The sequence below is a fragment of the Lissotriton helveticus genome, chromosome 4_1 (genome assembly GCF_964261635.1).
Source record: "Lissotriton helveticus chromosome 4_1, aLisHel1.1, whole genome shotgun sequence".
NCBI lineage: Eukaryota > Metazoa > Chordata > Amphibia > Caudata > Salamandridae > Lissotriton > Lissotriton helveticus.
In genome coordinates this window covers 1519682415-1519703688 of record NC_136063.1, presented here as the reverse complement: position 1 = coordinate 1519703688, position 21274 = coordinate 1519682415, and the positions used below count along the sequence as shown (strand labels likewise).

The following is a 21274-nucleotide window of genomic DNA, read 5'->3' as shown; positions in this document are numbered from 1 at the left end:
TCATTGTAGCTTTCGTATGACTACTATGCCGCTGGATACCACGGAACAGGCATTGTCCTGCGGCCTCCTGAATGTCAGGTCGTTACGTAAACACAGGCTCGATGTGTTCGAGCTGATTACGGAAAAAGAACTTGACTTACTGTTTCTAACTGAAACGTGGTTAGATCAGTTTTCCGACTCTGACATTATTGAAGCCACACCGGAGAATTACTCCTGGGTTAGGCAGGATAGGCCTGAGGGGGTGGGAGGGGGGATTGCGATTATTTTTAAGGACACTTTGGGTTGCTGCTTAGAACGCACGCCGATTATGGAGAGTGAGGCGGGCCTCTTCTCGATTAAAATTAATGGGGCCATGACGCTTAATGGATGTTTGATATATCGGCCCCCAGGGGCCTGTACTAAGTTTAGGGAGAGCCTGTTAGAGAGCCTCATGGAGGCGACCCTGCGCAGGGATAAATTTCTCCTTTTAGGAGATCTCAACCTGCACCTCAACTGCCCTGAGGCCATAGGGGTTGAGGATTTTGGTCGGGACATGCTTGCCCTGCAACTGGACCTGAAATTTAAGTCGCCTACGCATCGACTGGGACACCTCCTGGACCCGGTCTATGCTAATTGGGAAGGTGTGGAAGTGTCAGGTGTTGAACCCTTTCCCTGGACCGACCATTTCCTGGTGGCATTCTCCATACAGTGTAGAAACTCCAACAAAACCAGCCAGGTACCCTCTAACTATCTTAGGAGGAAGTGGGCCAAATTCTCGTTGGCAGCTTTTAACCAAGCCCTAACTAAGGATGGTTTGCCTGGGGGCGAGGACATAGAAACAGCTGTCTTCAATCTGAATCAGCGCATTACGGCAGCGCTTGACCAGACAGCCCCACTCTGCCGCGCTACTACTACAGGCGCTCGGAAAGATCGCTCAGCTCCTTGGTTCAGTGCTGAGCTGAGACTGACAAAGGCAGACTGTAGGCGGGCAGAAAAAGTCTGGAGGGTGTCCTATGATAATAAGGCCAGGGATCTATTTCTGGACAAAAGGCGCATTCACCACAGGCTGATAAAAAAGTCCAAGGCAGCCTATTTTGCCGAACAAATTCAGGGGGCGGAAAACTCGGCCAAGGAACTTTTTGGCATCTATAAATCCTTGACGTCGGTGAATGCATCTACAGAGCCGGAGAGCTGCTCTACGGAGTCTTGTGACCGAATTGCTGACTACTTCTCTGCCAAAGTAGAGAAGATTTACTCAACCTTCCCTATTCGGCCTATAGGGCTGGATCTAGAGGAAGTAATGGGGCACACAGAGACGGCAGGGCATATTATACGCTTTTGCACCCCTCCTCCTGAGGAACTATTAGTGGTGTGCCGCTCTGTAAAAACAGGGTCCCCGTGGGATCCGGTGTCGCCTAAACGCTTGGCAGATAGTTTGGTAGTCTTGGAGCCTTATATAAGACATATCCTCGACGTATCTTTCGGGTCAGGGAAGCTGCCGGTCGGATGGAAACAGGCGGTGGTGCTCCCGCTTAGGAAGAAACCCCATTTAGGCTTCGAGGTATTAGAAAATCTGAGGCCCATCTCCCTCCTGCCTTTTCTGTCAAAAGTGACGGAAAAGGTGGTTAATACCCAAATTATGAAGCATGTAGAGGAAAGGGGACTGCTCCATGCGACGCAGTTTGGTTTCAGGCCACGTCATTCCACTGAGTCCGCCCTCCTCATGGCGACGGAACATCTGAGACTCTGATCTTGTTGGACCTCAGCGCGGCGTTCGACACTGTAGCACACAACATCTTGCTACAGTGTCTGAACAGAGGTGGCATCTCTGGCACCGCGCTGAGATGGATCCAAGACTTCCTCAATGAGAGAAGTTTTCAAGTCAGGCAGGGTGACTGCTATTCTAGGGGGGTGCCTCTGGGCCAAGGCGTGCCGCAGGGCTCGTCCTTGAGCCCTACCCTCTTCAATTTGTATGTCGCGCCTGTTGCATCGATCGTGGAGAGTCATGGCCTCCAACTGGTCTCTTATGCCGACGACACGCAGCTGGTGATCTCCCTGTCGCAGGCGCCCTGTCTTGCTGCCGATGGCTTCCGTTCGTGTATGAAAGATCTTGCCGAATGGATGGCCAACAATTGCTTGAAGCTGAACGGCAGCAAGACAGAGGTGATGGTGGTAGGGAGAGCCCAGGCTGCCTGGTCGCCGGCATGGTGGCCCTCCTGCCTTGGCCCCACCCCTACCCCGTGCCTAGAGGCGCGCAATTTGGGGGTGTGGTTTGACGTAGGGCTCACCTTTGGCCCCCAGATTAATCGGGTGGTGGGAGTCTGCTTCGGGATTCTGAAGAAGCTGAGAAAGGTCCTGGACCTACTCCCGCTGGAAGCACGTCAAACCCTGGTTCATGCCCTGGTAACAGCTAGGGCGGACTATGGGAACCTGTTGTACCTGGGGGCGCCAGAAAAAAGCATGGCCCGGCTGCAAGTGCTGCAGAATGCGGCTGCACAGCTGATACTCAGACTGCCAAAAAGGGCGCACTCTAAGGCGGCCCTCCAGCAGCTACACTGGCTCCCCGTAAGGAGAAGAGTGGAGTATAAAGCCCTCTGTACCTGTCATCGTATTCTGAATGGCAGGGCACCCGCCCCCCTGACGAATTTGATCAAAGCGTACATACCAACACGGGCGCTTAGATCAACAGGGGGTGGTTTATTGAGGACCCCAAGAATCAAGAAGGCCCGCATGGGAGGCAGGTCTTTCAGATATTTGGCGGCAACTTACTGGAACAAACTGCCAACGGACCTGCGTCTGGAACAAGATGAGGCCAGATTCCGGGCAAAATTAAAAACTTATCTTTATAGCAAATAATGGCCCGTGATGTTTTTGTGCTCCCTGTCATCTGTCTACTCCCACTCTTCAGCGCGTGGACACGCCGGTGTGCGTAAGCGCAGCGCTCAAAAAATGTCCCAATAATAATAATAATAATAATAATAATGGCAGCCAGAATAAAAGGGGACCTGGCCAACTGGCCAGTGGGGGTACCATTATTATCCGGTGAAGCAGGGCCCTGGGACAGCTTAAACCCACAAGATTGACAAGCCTCCTTTAGAACCCCAGCCACATCCCCGTTCCCAGATCGGCAATGGGGAGTGTGGTCAAGGGCCCATAAAGCAGCCGCTGTGAAGCTCCGTCTAATAGCAAAGGGCTCACAGGCAGCATGGCTGACGCTGGCTGCTTCCAGGATGCTGATGGGTGCAGATGGACTTGCTTTAGGCCCGCCTTCGGCGCGCCAACAGCCCGTCAGCTCAGCGCGCATTAAAATAGCCCTGTGTGCCAGAGGAGCTAGAATGCCAACTCCCTAAGATGGCGGTTCCTCGTGGCACCACGGGTGACCAGGAAGTGAGTAGCAACAGCAGCAGTTTTAAGTAGCAGCTCCAGGCAAGGTAAGAAATGTGCAAAATAGCCGAGTAACATTTTTAAAATGCAGGTATGTGGGCAGAAGGAGAGATCAATGCAAGGACCACATATTAGCAGCCAAACAGTATGGACATTGTAGCGCGAAGCTAAGAACCCCTAAGGCCCTCACCTCCTTGCAGTGCGCGTTAAAATAGCTCCGTGTGCCAGAGAAGCTAGAACGCCAACTCCCCAAGATGGCGGTTTCTCGTGGCACCACGGGTGACCAGGAAAGAGTAGTAACAGCAGCAGTTTTAAGTAGCAGCCCCAGACAAGGTAAGAAATGTCCAAAATAGCCGAGTGCAATTTTTGAAATGCAGGTATGTGGGCAGAAGGGCAGATCAATGCAAGGACCACACATTAGCAGCCAAACAGTATGAAAATCGTAGCGCAAATCTAAGCATCACTAAGGCACTCACCTCCGTGCAGTGCGCGTTAAAATAGCTCTATGTGCCAGAGGAGCTATATCGCCAACTCCCCAAGATGGCAGTTTCTCGTGGCATCACGGGTGACCAAGAAATGAGTAGCAACAGCAGCAGTTTTAAGTAACAGCCCCAGACAAGGTAAGAAATGTGGAAAATTGCCAAGTAAAACTTTTAAAATGCAGGTATGTGGGCAGAGGGAGAGATCAATGCAAGGACCACATATTAGCAGCCAAACAGTATGAAAATCGTAGCACGAAGCTAAGAACCCCTAAGGCCTGTCATTATCAAAAGGCATCTTGTACAACTAGAGCTGTATGGTGAGAGCAAAACATACATGTACGAAGAAGATAAAAACATCAGACCCAATTCAAAAATATTTTGCAATGACTAACTCTTGTAGTGCTTCTGGCTTAATCTTGGATTACCAGAGGAGTATGCAAGTATTATCGTTAATTCCTTATTCCTAGTTTACAAGAGAATTAGGCAGATTATTCCTACTCTCTCCTGGGCTATAAAAGTTAGACTTAAAGATAGAACAATCTTTTGAATCGAAATCACAATACAGGCAAGCAAAATGCCCATGCTCAAGAAATAAAGAAAAAAGCAATTTAGGTTCGAATATTTTTTTATTGACACCACAGAGCCAAGTTGCTCTAATGTTATCCTAGCATAGTAACAGTTTTTACTGGTATGCATGTGAATTAAGACACTATACCAACAATACTAACTTGTTGCCAAAAAAAAGCTTTATTTGACAGCATGTCATAAAAGCAAAATTATACTTCCTCTTACAATCAGTAGACATAATCGTTATAAATACTAACCAAAATAAAAATACAATGTTAAAAAGTTATTAAATCTTGGGGCTGTCAATTACAGGTAAAAAACAGATGTTCTAAAAGATGGGTTTTTAAAAAAAAACAACTGATATATACAAAAATATGATAATCATCTTGTCGAGAGTCTTTAGAAAAAATCATTGGCTAGAATCTAAAGATTTTAAAGTGCGGGTGCGAATGATCCAGGCCCATCTTAAGAATTTGGCAACTGCAATCGCTAGGCAAGGTGAACAATCAGTCTCCAATATCCGTAAGGCCTCAATATATCTCCGGGTACCCATAATAATACATATTGGTTTTAGCCACTTGCTACGAGGGCACGTATAGAGAGGACATACAAACAGCATATGGGATACATTCTCAATCAGATTTTTACAATTATAGCATTTGTCATCCCAATTTGCCGACCACTTGCAACTGAAAGCTTTTACAGGTAAAGTTCCAGCTCTAAACTGGAAAAACAGCTTTCGGTCAAGCGGACTCTCTATAATATCCCAGTAGGCTTCACAGAGTGGGCGAGATTTAAAGTCAAGGAACTGTCCTGCTAAATTAGTGTTTATACAAGTGCTATGGGTGGACATCCAGATCATTTCCCAATATATTTTTTTCAAAGTTGGTTTTGATGGGAAGCTTAGGACGTCTGCATCTACCCATAGATGATCAAGCTCCAACTTTGTTAGTAAGCCTCTTATCTCTTTAAGCCATTGGATATGATGAAAACAGTCAGCCCTAATAATATCCTTTAGTGCAAGGGCGTAATGTGCTAGTTCTGGGGTTGTCCAGATACGCCTCCAATACAATAGGGGCCTTAACCGTACTATATCCTCAACCTTTTTCCTGCCGAGATCGTATAAGAGCGTAATGGTAGGAGTACTTTGTGGTACCCCCACTAGACAACGTAGGAATTTGTTCTCTGCCGTTGTCAGTTGGGGTAGATTGTTAAACCCCCAATGTTCAGAACCATACAAGGAGGCACCTATAACCTTCATATTATAAATCTATAGGGCAGGTGTAATTGGCTTTGTAAAGGAAGCTTTGTGCTTTGTGACTAAGGCACCCGCTAGCTGATAGAATTTTAAAACAGCCATGTCAATATGGCTTTTCCAGCCCATATTGCTCTGGAGAGATATTCCCAGGTACGTGAATGCCTCCACCTGTTCTAGTGGAGTTCCATTGAAACTAATTGTACCTTTGAAGGTTTTCCGCTGACTCAGGCACATGAACTTGGTTTTTGAGGTGTTTATCTCAAGTCCACGGACTTGGCAAAATTCTCCGAACGCGTTAACAGCCTTCTGGAGCCCACTCGGGGTCCTGGAGACTATCAACGTATCGTCCGCGAACATGAGGACAGGCACACGGTGCTCAGCCAAAATCAGGGCGTCGGTGGGGATCGGTTAAGATAGTACACTATACCGTTGATGTATAATGAAAACAGCGTGGGCGCCAATACACACCCCTGCCGAACACCATGCTCGACAGGAAATGAGTCAGTCACCTCACCCTGCTTCCCCCATCTGATTCTGGCATAGTTGTTCTCATGCAGGCGGACGAGAAGGGTCAATAGTTCCGGAGATATCCCTGACTCAGCGAGAACCCTCCAAAGTTTGGAACGGGGGACTAAATCGAAAGCCGATTTTAGGTCTACGAAGACCGCATAAAGGGACCCCTTGGTCAAAGCCACATTCCTCCAGTAGAGTGCAATGAAATAAAAAACCCGGTCAATTGAGCTAGTACATGGCCGAAAACCGGCTTGATATGGGGACAAAATATTGTGTTCTTCTATCCATTGTTGCAGTTTATTTTGTATTAAACGACCCATACGTTTTTGGGCTGAGTCTATAAGACTGATGGGTCTATAGTTACTGGGTAGAGATTTGTCACCCTTTTTAAAAACCGGTATTATTTCGGCGCCTTTCCATGAAGGTGGGATTGGCGCACCCCTAGCCACCGAGTTAGCTAGACACTCAAAATACCTATACCAAGATGATCTATCACTTAAAAACACGTCAGCAGGAATACCATCCATACCTTGGGCTCTACCCCCAGTCACGCAATCTAGCGCTATGCTAACGTCCTTAGCTGTAAAAAACTGATTCTGGTAAAAAAATAGTTGGGGGAAGTGGGCAGTCCACTTCAGTAGAGTTTCATGCGTATTGTGGTCTAAAGAAATCTACCCACTCTTGTTTTGCAACATTATTTTGAGGGGCCTCAGCTACGCCACCTCTGTCCCATTTCACGATGGCCCAAAATTGTTTTGAATCCCTTGCTCCACAGGCCTGTTTCAAGTCACGCCATTGGTCCTCATCCCACTGTTTCTTAGCTGCCTTCTGGGCGAGCCTATAAATCTCCCTTGCCTTCCTTACTTATATCGGGTACTTGCTCCTTATTTCTGTACACAGGTTTAGGCGGGCCACTTTACATGCGTTGTTATACCACTTCTCCTTCGGTGGTTTTATTATTTCCCTTATCTGGTTTTGTGGTTTTACTAAAAAATAGTTGAAGTTTTGCAAATAAGTGGTTGTGTACCTCAAACATTATTTGGGGAAAGTCTACCTTGTCAAAGGGAGTATTTAGATTAGCCACTTCTTCAGTAGCCATATTTTTAAGGGTGTCCAGTTTCTCAGGCTTCTCTATGAAGCTACCCCATTTAATATTGCGCATATTATTGGAAGCGCCTATATCCAAGGTGACCTTTCCACACCCCAAATTCAATTCTTTAGTACCCGTCTGCGCTTGGTACTCCATACAGAGTGGGTTGTGGTCGCTTTCCATCCTAGTTTTAACAGTCATGTCTATCAGACTGTGCCACCCCCTTATGTCCACCAGGATGTAATCTATGCGACTAGAATACCTTCCATTGTCAAAGGTGTTTTTCCCCATGCGATCAGACAAGGTGCGACCATTTACTGCTCTAAGCCCTCTAACTAGACATAGGGCCTTTAGCTGTATTGCTACAGCTGACCATTTTTTTACAACAGGTAGTTCGAGCTGGGGGACACCCCATTTACTGTCCTCCTCTACAGCGAGAAACTGATCCTCTTGCCTAGGGGTTCAAAGGTGGTGTTAAAGTCTCCACCCACTATGATAGACACCTGTGTTGGAAGTACCTCGAGCTGCTGGTCAAGAGCTGAGATTACCTCAGATGTTTGGCTCCCCCCTGTTCCCCTCGTATAAATGTTAAATATGGCCACCTTTTGACCGTTTTCCTATGTGATATTAATTGATAGGATGTCATTCGACGGGGGACTAGTTTGGTGTACCTTACAACATAGGGCTTGTCGGACCCAGATGATCAGGCCCCCAGCTGGCCGACCTTTAGATTTTTTAGTTGCTAACGCATGGAAGTTGAGGAACCCCACACGATAGACAGGAGCCGTCGACCAGGTTTCCTGAAAAACGATGACATCGTGCTGGTCGACAAAGCTACACCATTCAGGGGAAGATATTTTGTTGTCAATACCAGCCAGATTCCAAGAAAGAAAAGCAACCCCTGACAGAGTATTTGATAGATCCCTCGGGCTTTCAGCTGCTAAACTTGCGCCCCCGATCACTAGTTGATGTCCAGTGGCCGTAGGTGCAAGGCAGATGTTCCCTAGGTAGACCCCATCTATTACGGGGCCATCATGTTCTCCAACTAGGTCCGGACTGGTTAGTTGACCAAGGTTCCTGCTCTCCATGCACTGCCCAATAGAGTATGATCTTTCCTTTAAGGTTGTATTTAGTATAGGGTCCAAATTAATTTGTGACTCATTCCTACCCTTGGGACCGTGCTTACTGCCGATCTCGCTTGTCACCATAGTTCTAGATCTTACGCTCCTCAAGAATCAATCACATTCGTTCAGATCGGACAGGGCCCCAAACCGATTTTCCAATCTGATACCACCAACTCTGGTTTGGACATCCCTCCCCTCTGTTCGCATCACAGGGGCACGTTTCGACCGTAATCTACTATGGTTCACTACACTCCACCTTCTACTGTAGAAGAAATCAAGGGTTAATGGGATCATATCAGAGTCCCTACGTTGCGGGGGGAACAAATTTGCCAATACATTTGGAAGTGCATCAGGACTAGAAAGGTTCAAGGCTATACAGTCACCCTTGAATTTTTTGGGGTAATCCCCAAGCCATGCTACCCTCCTAGCCATAATAATTTCCCCTGCCAACTGCTGTTTTCCCCATGGTGATATCTTCATGTTTTTCATCAGCCAGTGGAGTGCTTTATCAATTAAAGAAGTTGTTGTCTCTACCTTCCCAGGTGTTAAGGGAGGAGCATTTGCCAGGACCAAAACGGAGAAGCTTCAACTACAAATTGAAACGAGTCACGCTCTTTACGTGCTTCTTTATGTATTATTGGGGGGACCTTTGTAGCTACAGTTTGACCCTCCTTACCTACTGGGTGCTGGGTGGGCGGGGGTTGCTGAACTACGTTCCCGCTGTCTCCCTCCCCTCCTCCAGGGTGAGCCTCGTGATTTTCACAGCGTGCGTTAAAATAGCCCTGTGTGCCAGAGGAGATAGACCGCCGACTCCCCAAGATGGCAGTTCCTCGTGGCATCACGGGTGACCAGGAAATGAGTAGCAACAACAGCAGTTTTAAGTAACAGCCCCAGACAAGGTAAGAAATGTGGAAAACTGCCAAGTAAAACTTTTAAAATGCAGGTATGTGGGCAGAGGGTGAGATCAATGCAAGGACCACATATTAGCAGCCAAACAGTATGAAAATCGTAGCACGAAGCTAAGAACCCCTAAGGCCTGTCATTATCAAAAGGCATCTTGTACAACTAGAGCTGTATGGTGAGAGCAAAACATACATGTATGAAGAAGATAAAAACATCAGACCCAATTCAAAAATATTTTGCAATGACTAACTCTTGTAGTGCTTCTGGCTTAATCTTGGATTACTAGAGGAGTATGCAAGTATTATCGTTAATTCCTTATTCCTAGTTTACAAGAGAATTAGGCAGATTATTCCTACTCACTCCTGGGCTATAAAAGTTAGACTTAAAAATAGAACAATCTTTTGAATCGAAATCACAATACAGGCAAGCAACATGCCCATGCTCAAGAAATAAAGAAAAAAGCAATTTAGGTTCGAATATTTTTTTATTGACACCACAGAGCCAAGTTGCTCTAATGTTATCCTAGCATAGTAACAGTTTTTGATGGTATGTATGTGAATTAAGACACTATACCAACAATACTAACTTGTTGCATCAGTCAGAGGCTCAAAGGGGTGGGAGCTGGGAAGGGAGTGGAGACAGTGGACTGACACAAAAAATAATTCCTTCCCAGTGCAAGACCCAAAACTCCCCAACCCCTTCCCCAGGGAAGTAATCTCCAACCATAGGTAAATGAATCAGCCTACATCTCTCCACAGGAAAGTTGCAAACACTCACATCAATAGTTTCTCAGCACCTCATTTGCAAACCCCCTCCAGCCTTTTCTGAAATACCTTTGGCGAGAATGTGTATGTCTTTCCCACTTTAGACTTCCACACACCAATGCACACACCCATGCACTGTAGTCCACCACAGGTGTCTGCATTCTATCAAGCATAGATTTTGCTCTGAAGGGGGCTGTTCCAGTAAAAGAAAATATGCTTTAATACCAATTTGTATGTGGGCTGCACTGTATGCAAACTTGCATCATGTTTGGTGTTTACGTTCTGTAGGAGATGTTGCCGATCATAATATCTCGCTCTCTTGCATGATTCCCGTATCAATCTATGGGGATAGCCTCGCTCTTTGAATTTTTCTTTCATTGTCGCAGCTCTCTCATCAAAATCCTTTAGTTTAGTACAATTTCTTCGCAACCTAAGAAATTGGCTAAAGGGTATGCTGTTTTTCTTTGATGCATGATGAAAGCTGTCGTAATGAAGAAGGGTGTTGCGGGCTGTAAGTTTAACAAAAATGTCCATAACAAGTTGGCCTTGGTCATGTTTAACTGACAAATCCAAGAACTCCAATTCGGCATTGCTTATTTTCTCAGAAAATTTTAAATTGGAGTCACAGGCATTAAGCCAAGATAAAAATTCCTTTAAAGTGTCTTCATTGTCGTCCCAGATGAATATGATGTCATCGATATACCTTGACCAATGAAAGACAGATTCGTAGAATGGAGCCACTTCGTTAAAAATATGACATTTTTCAAAGTGTGCTACATATATGTTAGCAATAGTTGGTGCGCACGATGTGCCCATACTTACTCCCTTAACTTGTCTGTAGAGGCTACCACGAAATTCAAAGATGTTTTCTTCCAGGATAATTTTAAGGCACTCCAGAATAAAGTTAATATTGCAGTCTATCTCACGAGATTCAATGAACCATTTTGTAGCTTCGATGGACCCAATGCACGGGATATTAGAATACAGGCTTTCCACATCCAATGTCACCAACCATTGTCGGTGAACATTGAATGGTGTGCCTTCTAGTTGGTTGATAATGTGCCTAGTATCTTGTATGTACCCTGGTATATCCAAAATGTATGGATGTAAAATTGCATCCAGGTATTTGGATATAGGTTCAGTGATACTACCAATTGTAGTGACAATAGGCCGAAAAGGTGGATCCCATTCGTTTTTGTATACTTTCGGGATACCATACAGGCTGGCCATTCTTGGATTTTCAACATTCATATATTCGAATTCTTTGGAGCAGATGTCACCATTATTGAGCGCCTTGGTAGTGAGTCTAGATATTTTGTTTTTAATCTTTGCAGTAGGGTCTCTGAGGATTTTAACATAGAAGGTTGTGTCACTCAGCATTTCTTCTATTTTAGCAATGTATTTGTCTGTGTCTAAGATGGCAATACCGCCCCCTTTATCACAGCTTTTTACTGTTATTTTACTCGAGTCTTTGAGTGCAATCAGAGCCTGATGTTCATCAATAGAGATGTTATAGGGAGTATGTGGTATATATTTGGTGATGGTTCTAAGTTTATTGGTAACTATTTTTTCAAAGATTCTTACTTCTGGTGCTACCTGATCCAGGGAGGGTGTGAATACCGATTTAGGCACCAAACCAGATCTATTCAACTCAGATGTATTATTTTCTACATTAGAGAAGAAACTTTTTAATCAAATCTTACGGAAAAACGTCATCAAGTCATTGAAGAGCTCAAATTTGTTCATCCCGGAGTGGGGAACAAAAGAGAGTCCCTTAGACAGTATGGAGTACTGGCCTCATGTCTGCTAAGGTTGAATATGGGGATGGTTTCTATTGTCTCCAATATCTGGCATTTCTTGTCTCCAGGTACCTGTCCGGGGTCTGTTGTGGAAGGTCCTGGTAGTGAGGTTGGTACTGTTCCTGCTGTTGATAAGACTGATTCTGTTGATATTGTCTCTGAGGTTGATAGGCTTGATTTTGTTGATATTGGTATTGTGGTCGATATTGTGATCGGTAATTTGGCCTCCAATTCCCTCGATTTTGTGAGCGTCTTCCTAAAAAAGTCCGATATCCCTGATTGGATCTAAATCTATTGCCTCTTGGTTGATACGATGGCATGCTAGAATTACTGCCCGAATCAGAGGAGTTGGAGAAGGTAGTGAATTTATTAGATCTTGAATCTTGACCATAAGATGCATTATCCTGATCTGTTTCATCTGATTGGGCATAAAAGTTTGCAGCTAAATAGGGGTAAACTTTCTCTTTGCTAAACAAATGGGGGTCTTTTTGTAATTTATCCGTCTTACGTTTAAATAAGTACTCACTGTACGAGTTCAGTTCCTCTTCTGCATCCTCCAATTTCTTTTTGATGTCTAGTATAACTGTAGATCTTTTAATTTTATCCTCGAGTTCCATGATTTCTTGGACTAACTGTGCTAAAACTTCTTTTGCAGTTTCTACAATTAGCATCATGAGGTCCCTCGAGCACCGGTTAGCGATGAGGGACCAGCGTTCTAGGAAGTTTTTGAGTTGTACAAACAATCCAGGGATATTTTTTATTTGGAGACCTTGTGGGATTGCTCCTGCTTTTAAATAATCCAATATAAATTTGCCATGGAACTCGATTCTTTTAGACTTTTTCTTGAGGGCTAACAGTTTTATTAGGTCCTCATTTTGTTCTGTGTTAGATGTATTTCTAGTGTCAAAGCCAACCGATAATCCTACCATGGCGGCAAAATCTTCATCACTGAAGCCAAATGATTTTAATGTAGCCATTATGGTGTATTCATTTTTAAGGATGCCCAAACTAGCTCTATACTAAGAGACAGATAGAAAATAGGAAACGACAGATAAAACAGAAAGGGAAACAATGAAAGGGAATAACAATATACAGTTTATAAAAAACTGGCTCTTCGAACTGCACAACAGTTAATCGTAAACCGATATGTTATTGACATAAATCCCCTCATGGACAGGCCATGAGTATGCAACTTTTGTAAAACAGGGGACCCCTATAAATTATTAAGTTTGCTAATCATAGGGACAAACTATAATTTTTGGAGAAAAAACAGTCAAGTGCTGCTTCCTCCTTTTAATCTTTAGGTGGTAACCTTGTTAAACAATCAGCAACAATGTTTTTACCTCCTGTTATGTATTGTATTTCAAAAATAAATTCCAGCAATCTGGCAATAAGTCTTAGAACCTTCGATGAAGCTTTTCCTTATTTTACTCTGTCCATCATATGGACCAACGGTTTATGACCAGTGATCAACACAAAAGGTTTTCCTCACAGAATTTCTCCACTGCCCAAACACTGGCTACTACCTCTTTCTCTTTAGTACTGTAATGCTGTTCCGTACTTCTCACTGCTCTTGAGATATAAGAAAATACTCTCTACTTGCTATCTACCATTTGAATGGAATTAGTGTCTACCATCACATATGATTTACCATTAAGGTCAAAAGTGTTAAGAGCAGGGGCTTCCTCAATTAATCTTTTAATCTTGTCAAAGGCATCATCATTCTCCTTAGTCCACTCAAAGAAAACACCTTTTCTCAACAATTTTCTTATAGCTCAACATCAATAGCATAATCGTGTATGAACCTTGAGTAATCACTCACCAAGTCCTAAAAATGATCTCAAAGAGACTTGTTGTATGGTTCTGTTGAATTATTAAGTGCTTTAATAAGGCCCTCCTTAGGGAAAATTCCTTCACTTGAGATTCTGTGCCCTAAATAGACATTTTCCCTCACAAAAACGTGCATTATTTCTTGCTAACAGTCATACCCCTAACCTCTGATGTCTGAGTCCTGTTTTCAACAACTCATCATGCTCCCCGCTGGTTTTGTCAAAAATGAGGATGTTGTCTTGTAGCTCCTTTTTCTCCTTGAAACATTACATCAATTACCTTTTGAAAACACTACCTGCCGAGGCCAAACCAAAGAGCACCCTTAAACACCTGTACACCCAAAACAGAGTTACAAAAGCTGTTAAGTCCTTGGAAGTGTCATCCTGCTTTAACTGGTGATATGTCAACTTGAGATCAATTATCAAAAGAATTTTAGCCCCATTGACTGCTGCAAGCAGTTTTTGAATCCTAGGCAACGGATGACTGCCAACCACGATATTCTTGTTAAGGGACCTGAAGTCAACACACCTCCATAAATTGCAAATTTTTTAAAAAGTGATATTCATGGCAGTAACCCACTTCGAACTATCAGTGTTCTCAATAATACATTCATTACACAAAGCATCACATATTATCTAAGTAGTTGATAAACACCACAACTGTTCCATCTTTACTGTGTGCTAAACAGGTAAAGCACAATCTTTTGGTTTAATGTGATGGGTGAAACCTTTCATTTGCCCAACTTTGGCTAAAACAAAGCATTATGTTTAGCTAAAATCATTTCCACATTAGGATCCTGAATATCAATTTGATTCACAGTCAAGTGCCTCAGAACAATGGGTGAATCAGTCCCTGGACATAACATTATACCCAGTTTCCCTAAATCAAACCACCCAATAATATATTTTCCATCAACTGCAACATAAATTTTTGTATACATGCTACACTCTTTGAACTTCAATTTGTCTTCAAAGTATCCCAACATGGTAATATCATAAGTACCAAAAGCTTTCAGATTAGCATGTGTCTCCAATCTTTGTTAATGTAATTTCAGACTCAATAGTAATCAGGGAGCCTGAATCTGCCATCATCTCCAGCACAACCCCCCCACCACCAATGCACACTTTCCCAATGGTGCTTTAAAACCTGCACCAATCATGTTCACATCAAAAAATGCATATGGATCATATTTCCCAGTTTGTTGCTAACACCACTTATTGTGCTTACACTCACCCCAGCCCCAGAATTCAGGCTACTACCTACAATCTGGAAATGTCTAACTTTGTTGCACTTGCTACATTTTCTCCTTGTTGCAGGGCAATCCGCACTATTTCCAACATGAAACTTTCAACCACATCTAAAAGAACTAGGCGTAGTCCCCTTGACCTCACCTGACTTAAATGCTTTTTCCCTAATTAAACAAAACAAACAGGAGTGTTATTAGCATTCACCACATCAGTAGATAATGCTTTAGATGATATAGTGGAACTTTCAATCACTTTGGCAATGTCTAGAACCTCATCTCATCAAGAGTGGGATTCCGAAACGCAAATAACCTCTCATGAATTGTTTTTGAATCACAGTTAAAAACTACTTGGTTCCTGATCAAAGTATTCACACCAGCCCCAAATTCAATATTTGCAGCAAGTACCCTCAAAGCAGCGACATACTCTTCAACTGACTCTCCCCCAAATTGCTTACTTTTCAAAAAACGATGCCTCTCAATCATTACATTGGGTTCACCTACAAATTCCTTTTCAAGTCTCATCACTGCCTCCTTGAATACATCCCAAATGTCTCCTTCTCTAACCGGTGGCGGAACTGGTTGTAAATTTTCTAAAATTTCAATTGCTCTGGTCCGCAAAAAACTGAATAACAATATTCTTTTCCTTTCTGGTTTAAATCCAACTCCATCAATTGCAACAATATAATTTGTATAAGTCTTGAACCATTTCTTCCAAATAAGCAGAGATTTCCCAGGTAGCAGCAAAGAATTGCTAACATAGGGCCTCATTAGGATGGCGGTGAATCCGCATCCTCCGGGCCGGCGGAAGCCACCGCCGGCCCGGAGGATGCAGATTCACCGCCGCGGCCACATCAAACACCCACCGCCAGATTAGGATGGCGGTGGGAATGTGGTGGGACCAGCGGCGGACGGCAGGTCCGTCCGCCGCTGATCCGCGGGTTTTGCCGGGCCATTTGGTGGCGGTGTCTGCAAGGCACCGTCAGCCAAATTAGGAAGCATGAGTAAACATGCTTTTCCGCTGCGGTTTTTCTGCCGTGGAAAAGCATGTGGACCTTTGCTTCTTGCGGGCCCCCAGGGTAAAGGGGGGGGGTGCACATGGGGGTACCTATGGTACCCCCATGCATTTGCATGACCAAAGCGGCAGGCACCGCAAGGTGCCTGCCGCTTTGTGCATGTAAATGTGAAACATGCTTTTTTAACCTTGCGGCGGGTGCTGCTTCAAGCAGCACCCGCCGCAATGTTAAAGATCCAGGATGTGACCGCCAGGGTGGCGGTCACATCCTAATTTGCATGGAGCGACCGCCGCTGCCCATGCGGACGGTCCCCCTTCCTCAGGGGTGGCGGACGGACGAAGGTCCGTCCGCCATCCTAATGAGGCCCTAAGCGTGTGAGCTCGCCATGGTAAAGCAAACAATAAGTAATTTACAATCATTATATAATTTTGAACCTCAAAATAATTTCCTAAAAAGGTGTGCATATCCCCGAAATATACTCCACAGATACGCTGCTCTAAACCATTGCCAGTTCCAGAAGAGTAGAAATCACTGGCAATGTGATCCGCTGTTAAAATTCTGTGTGCATCACAGTATTTGAAAAGGAACCAGATAAGCAGTTGCACCGTAACAGCATGAAGTGGAAATCACAATAACCACTTAATAAATTCAAGATGGCCACTACGTCCAACAACTACATGATGACGTCTATCCTTCCACTACAGTAGCCGTTCTAGACACAATTTATTACAGCCAGGCAATCCAAAGCCTACATGATGACGACTTCTCACATTAATCTCTGCCGCAGCTCCGCACGCAATTCATGCAGCGAAGATCCAAGCACAACGAAGCCAGGCGCAGATTCAGTTAGACATCTCGATCTGAAGGCCTACCCACACACATTCCACGTGCACGATTCATTGGTTGAGGGTTACTTTCAGCACACTGTGCAAGGACACAATGTGATTCAAAATAACACAGAGCCTTATTTATGAAAACTGATGCATCGCTGTGTAAAAACAGCGATGCAACATTTTTCAGTGCACAATCCTTGTGACGTGATTGATGCATAATATTTACTGTATGTTTCATCATGTCACAAGCAAAGACAGATATGTCAGTATTACTGACACATCTGTGGGCGCAAAACTGACGAATTCCTGGAGTTGTGTCAGAACTGTGATGCAACTCCAGCAATACAGGGGGAGGGCTATGAATATAGCACTGCGTCAGTCTTAAGCATGCTGTGAGGCAGGCATAAGATATTGACTCAATGGTGTCCTAGAAATGGCGCACTGAAATCACATAGATTTCAATGCACCACTTCTCTGAGGTTTTTTGCGGGGGAACACCCACCCTGCATACATTATACATGGTGCAGGTATAATGTGGCGCAGGGATTTACAAAGGGGTGCATCTGCCGAGATGCGCCACTTTGTAAGTATGGCGCAACATGGTGCATCTTTTATGCCATCTGTGCATCACAAAAAGTATTATTAGGAGCAGAGATATACGTAAATGTGAGTGCTATCAAGACAGTTGGTCTGAGTGCAACTATTGTGAGGATCAGAGCTCTGAGTAAGTATCAGTTTTCTTTTAGCATAGAGTTTTGAGTACAGGACTTATAATGATCAATGAAAATCCTCCTTGCTAACTAAATATAGACCCCAAATGTTGTGCAGTAGTTTTCATTGCAACAATGTTCATAGGGGCACATTACTACTATATTCAAGGAGGACATAATTTCCCCTGGCATCGTATTTAAGTCAGGTGGTACTCATGCTGTTGCTTAATGCGTCGAAGAGAAAAATGCTTTGACTGCCACCAGGGCTGGCTTTAGCGCTGGTGAGACCCCGATCGCAATCATTTTTGGTGCTGCCACTCCGCATGACCGCCTCCTTGGATTCCCTTACTATCTCCTGGCAAAGTGCTCCTCATCTTTACAATCATAAATTATTACTAAACACAGCGCTTTCCCATCCCCCTTCCCCCTCCACAGGACAGCACCTCTCCTCACCTGTCACACTGCCCTGGCTGCCAAACAATTTACTTTCCAGGGATCAATCTAGTAACAAAGGGTCTGATGCAGAAAGGGCCTCTGCAATCGTGGCCTAGGCCTCGCAGCATTGGGGGAGTCTCTGCACTTGGAACGGAATCTCTGCAATGAGAATCCTAATTACAGAGATTCTGCCCCGATTGGGGAGACTCCGCCACAACTGCAAGGCCTCCACCACCAATGCAGAGGCCCTTTGTGAATCAGGCTCATTATGTTTCTAATGGGAATACCAAAGGTTTTCAGCATCTGAGGGAATAATACACTAGGTTGGTTGGAAAGTATTAATTTTAGGTGAATTTACAAGGTTGACATCAGATTTGCCTTTAAATAAGACCGTTCCTGGACTTTCCCCCAAAATAAGAGTAGGAAGAGACAGTGGCATTCGGGAGAGTGACCCTACTCAGTACATGGAGGGGGTTCCCCATGCTCCGGACCTAGTAAGGACCCAGAAAGGAGCACTCAGGCCAGGGGCCAGCTGCCAGTGCATAGTGCTCGGGTGAGGTTTGGCACTGGAGCTAGCCTCCCCCCCACACCACTGGGACTGTGGAGGCTATTGCTATGTCATTGAGAAGAGGGTGTTCAGTTTGTTTCCAGTGATTCATTAACCGCACAAAGAAATATTTTCTGTGGAGAAATATTATCATTGCATCTGACTATACATTACTTTATTACCACTCTTATACCACACTGCATCAATACATTCAGAAATATGCATATCATAATGTCATGAAAAACCCTGCATTTCTCTCACTTTCCTATTTTCGCTTCTGCCTGGAGCGTTTTCCTTATTTGCTACTCTTGGCTGTAAATTGCAATCAATGAGCATGTCATAATGTGCACCTGTCAGGCAAGATTTCCTGCACACAGCCTTTCCCAATTAGCTCCTCTTAAACACTCTACAGAATAAAGAACATAAATTGAACTATTTTAACTCATACATTGTTTTAGAGTCAAATAGTTTACAAAGCACTTTTCCTTACTTAGGATTGGTTTTTGCCTCTAGTGGATTGTGGGCTGAACACGTGGCCTATTGCTGGAGAAAGTTTTCTAATTCTACTAATATAACACTCGGTTTGCCCAAGCCTAGGAATACAGAGGTTGTTTCTGCTACCTTTCAAGATTTTTAAACTTCAATGTACTATTCGCTACTTATGGCGCTGAAGTATGGGGTTTTACTAACTGTGGTGGTATCCAGGAGGAAGAGAATAGATTCTGTCGCACAATCCTGGGTGCCCCCATTTCCTCTTCACAGTATGCTTGCCCTCGTGAACTTAATTTGCCATACATTGAAGATTATATTAAGGCCCGCCACGCATTATTTTGGCTCCGGGTTTGGAAAAATATTGCGGCTCAAACTCACTAAGGAGATCATATCTGATTGCTTAAAATGTGATAGGGGGATGTTAATACCATGCTGGTCGCTGTCCACAAAAGTTTAATCAGCATGAACCATGAGCGGTTATTTTCAAACTCCTCAGACCCTGGTATTGTTTGTAAAAAATACCTCCAAACAGCCTTATACTCATCCTATAGGAATGCCAGGTATGATAAGAAATCTAAGAAATCATCTGTTGCAAGATACATGTGTATCGAGAACATCTCCCATGCCCCGTCTGGTTACCTTTTAAAACCAACTGGTTGTTGGGAACGGGGTTTACTTTTCCGCTTAAGGACCGACAATATGAAATTTATGCTTTGTTTTCCAGTAGGATATAATTCTAATCTTGATCACCTCCCTTGCCCGTGCAACAGTCAATATAAACAATCTATGCTGCACTTCCTATTTTTTTGTAGCTGCTATGTAATATTCACTAAGAGGTTTTTGATACCTTATTTTAAGGAAAAATTTGTGAATTATTATACTGCCGCCTATGGGAAGGTCATTGCCCTGGAAGATGAGGAATTAACTTTTCGGGTTTTCTCTTTTTTGAAAGCGGCAGTGCGCACTCGCAAGTCTATGTGCCCCCCGCGAATTTTTGCTCATCTCACCTTGTTTTATATTTTCAAATTTTAACCTATGGTAAATTAACATCTTGATGAATTGTTCTTTTTTAACATGTTTTCTCTATGCACATTGTATCGCTGGAAGACTTTTTTTTATTGGAATGTTTCAAATGATCTCTTTGCTGCTGGTTACATTTTTTGTATATATTGTTGCCTGTCTGTACTTTCATGGATATATACATCTGTATCCGAATAAAATTATTGAAATGAAATGAAAAGAAATGAAATTGAACTTTTAATATGATCCGATATGCCCTCTAATAAGATCTAGTATTCAGTAACTGTGTTGTCGTTTTATTGCAGGTCTTATCACTGATTACAGGGTACGTATTGTGTTGTGAACAAAGTGCATATGTGTAAGTTATATATCAACAAATTTCAAGTGTGTGCCCTGGTTGTCACATAAAATAATTTCCCATCAACCAATCAAAAAGTGTTTTTTTTATGTCTAAGTGTTTAATGGATCTTATGTGTAAACCAGGGTAATAGATAACTGTCTGTCTAATGCGATTGTCTGACTGTTCAGTGGGCACAAATACCTGAACAAATAATGTATGCATCAGGCGGGGGTGTTATTTGCACTTGATTTACTGGATGTGTTATTAACACATGCACACAAGTTAGCATAGGTAGTTGCTATCAGGCACTATCTGGTGATAGCTAACTGTGCTAGCATTTGCCATTCAACTTCCAATCGTAGTTACATTGAGACAGAGGCCATTTTGACTTGAGCGGCCTAATTTACCTGGTTAACCTAATGTTTCTGCTAATTATTAAAAGTTTGACATGTAATTACTTGTCAGTTGTGTAGGAGATAGAGTGTATTTATGAAGGTCAATATTGTTTTGAAAAGTGTAAATGAAAGAGGGCGATACTGCAAAAACCATCATATTTGTTCCTTGCAAAATATCAAATAATAGAGCTTTGTAGCATGCTTTTGTGGTTGTCCAGAACACCATACGCACTTAAAAGATTCGTTATTGCAAATTGAAACACCGATACAGAGGAGCACCGAAATGCACATCTTCACTCACTCCGTCCTGTCCACACCTCTATCTGGAAGTTCCACTCCAAGTCGAAAGCGAACCACCAGTGCGGCGCCAGAGAACACAGTTAGTGATGATAGTTACACTAGGCACAATACTGAAATATAAATATACCCAACAGTAGACTATGAATGATGTGCAATGCCATCTCACTGAGTAATTGACCAGAGAATCATGCAAGGACCAGAAATGGAGGAGAGACGCTTAAAAGGCCAACAGAGTTCAATGCAATAGAGC

The 21274-nt window shown here is 43.6% G+C and overlaps 1 protein-coding gene across 1 annotated transcript in view; it reads left to right on the top strand.

The window, feature by feature from the left end:
- The window catches only part of LOC144827580 (aromatic-L-amino-acid decarboxylase-like), a 1238931-nt gene that overhangs the window by 1095421 nt on the left and 122236 nt on the right, over positions 1 to 21274 (top strand). Inside the window, exon 11 of the mRNA XM_078685836.1 lies at positions 20295 to 20314. Within this exon, the coding sequence (XP_078541962.1) occupies positions 20295 to 20314 (20 nt within the window). The remainder of the gene's footprint in view (positions 1 to 20294; positions 20315 to 21274) is intronic.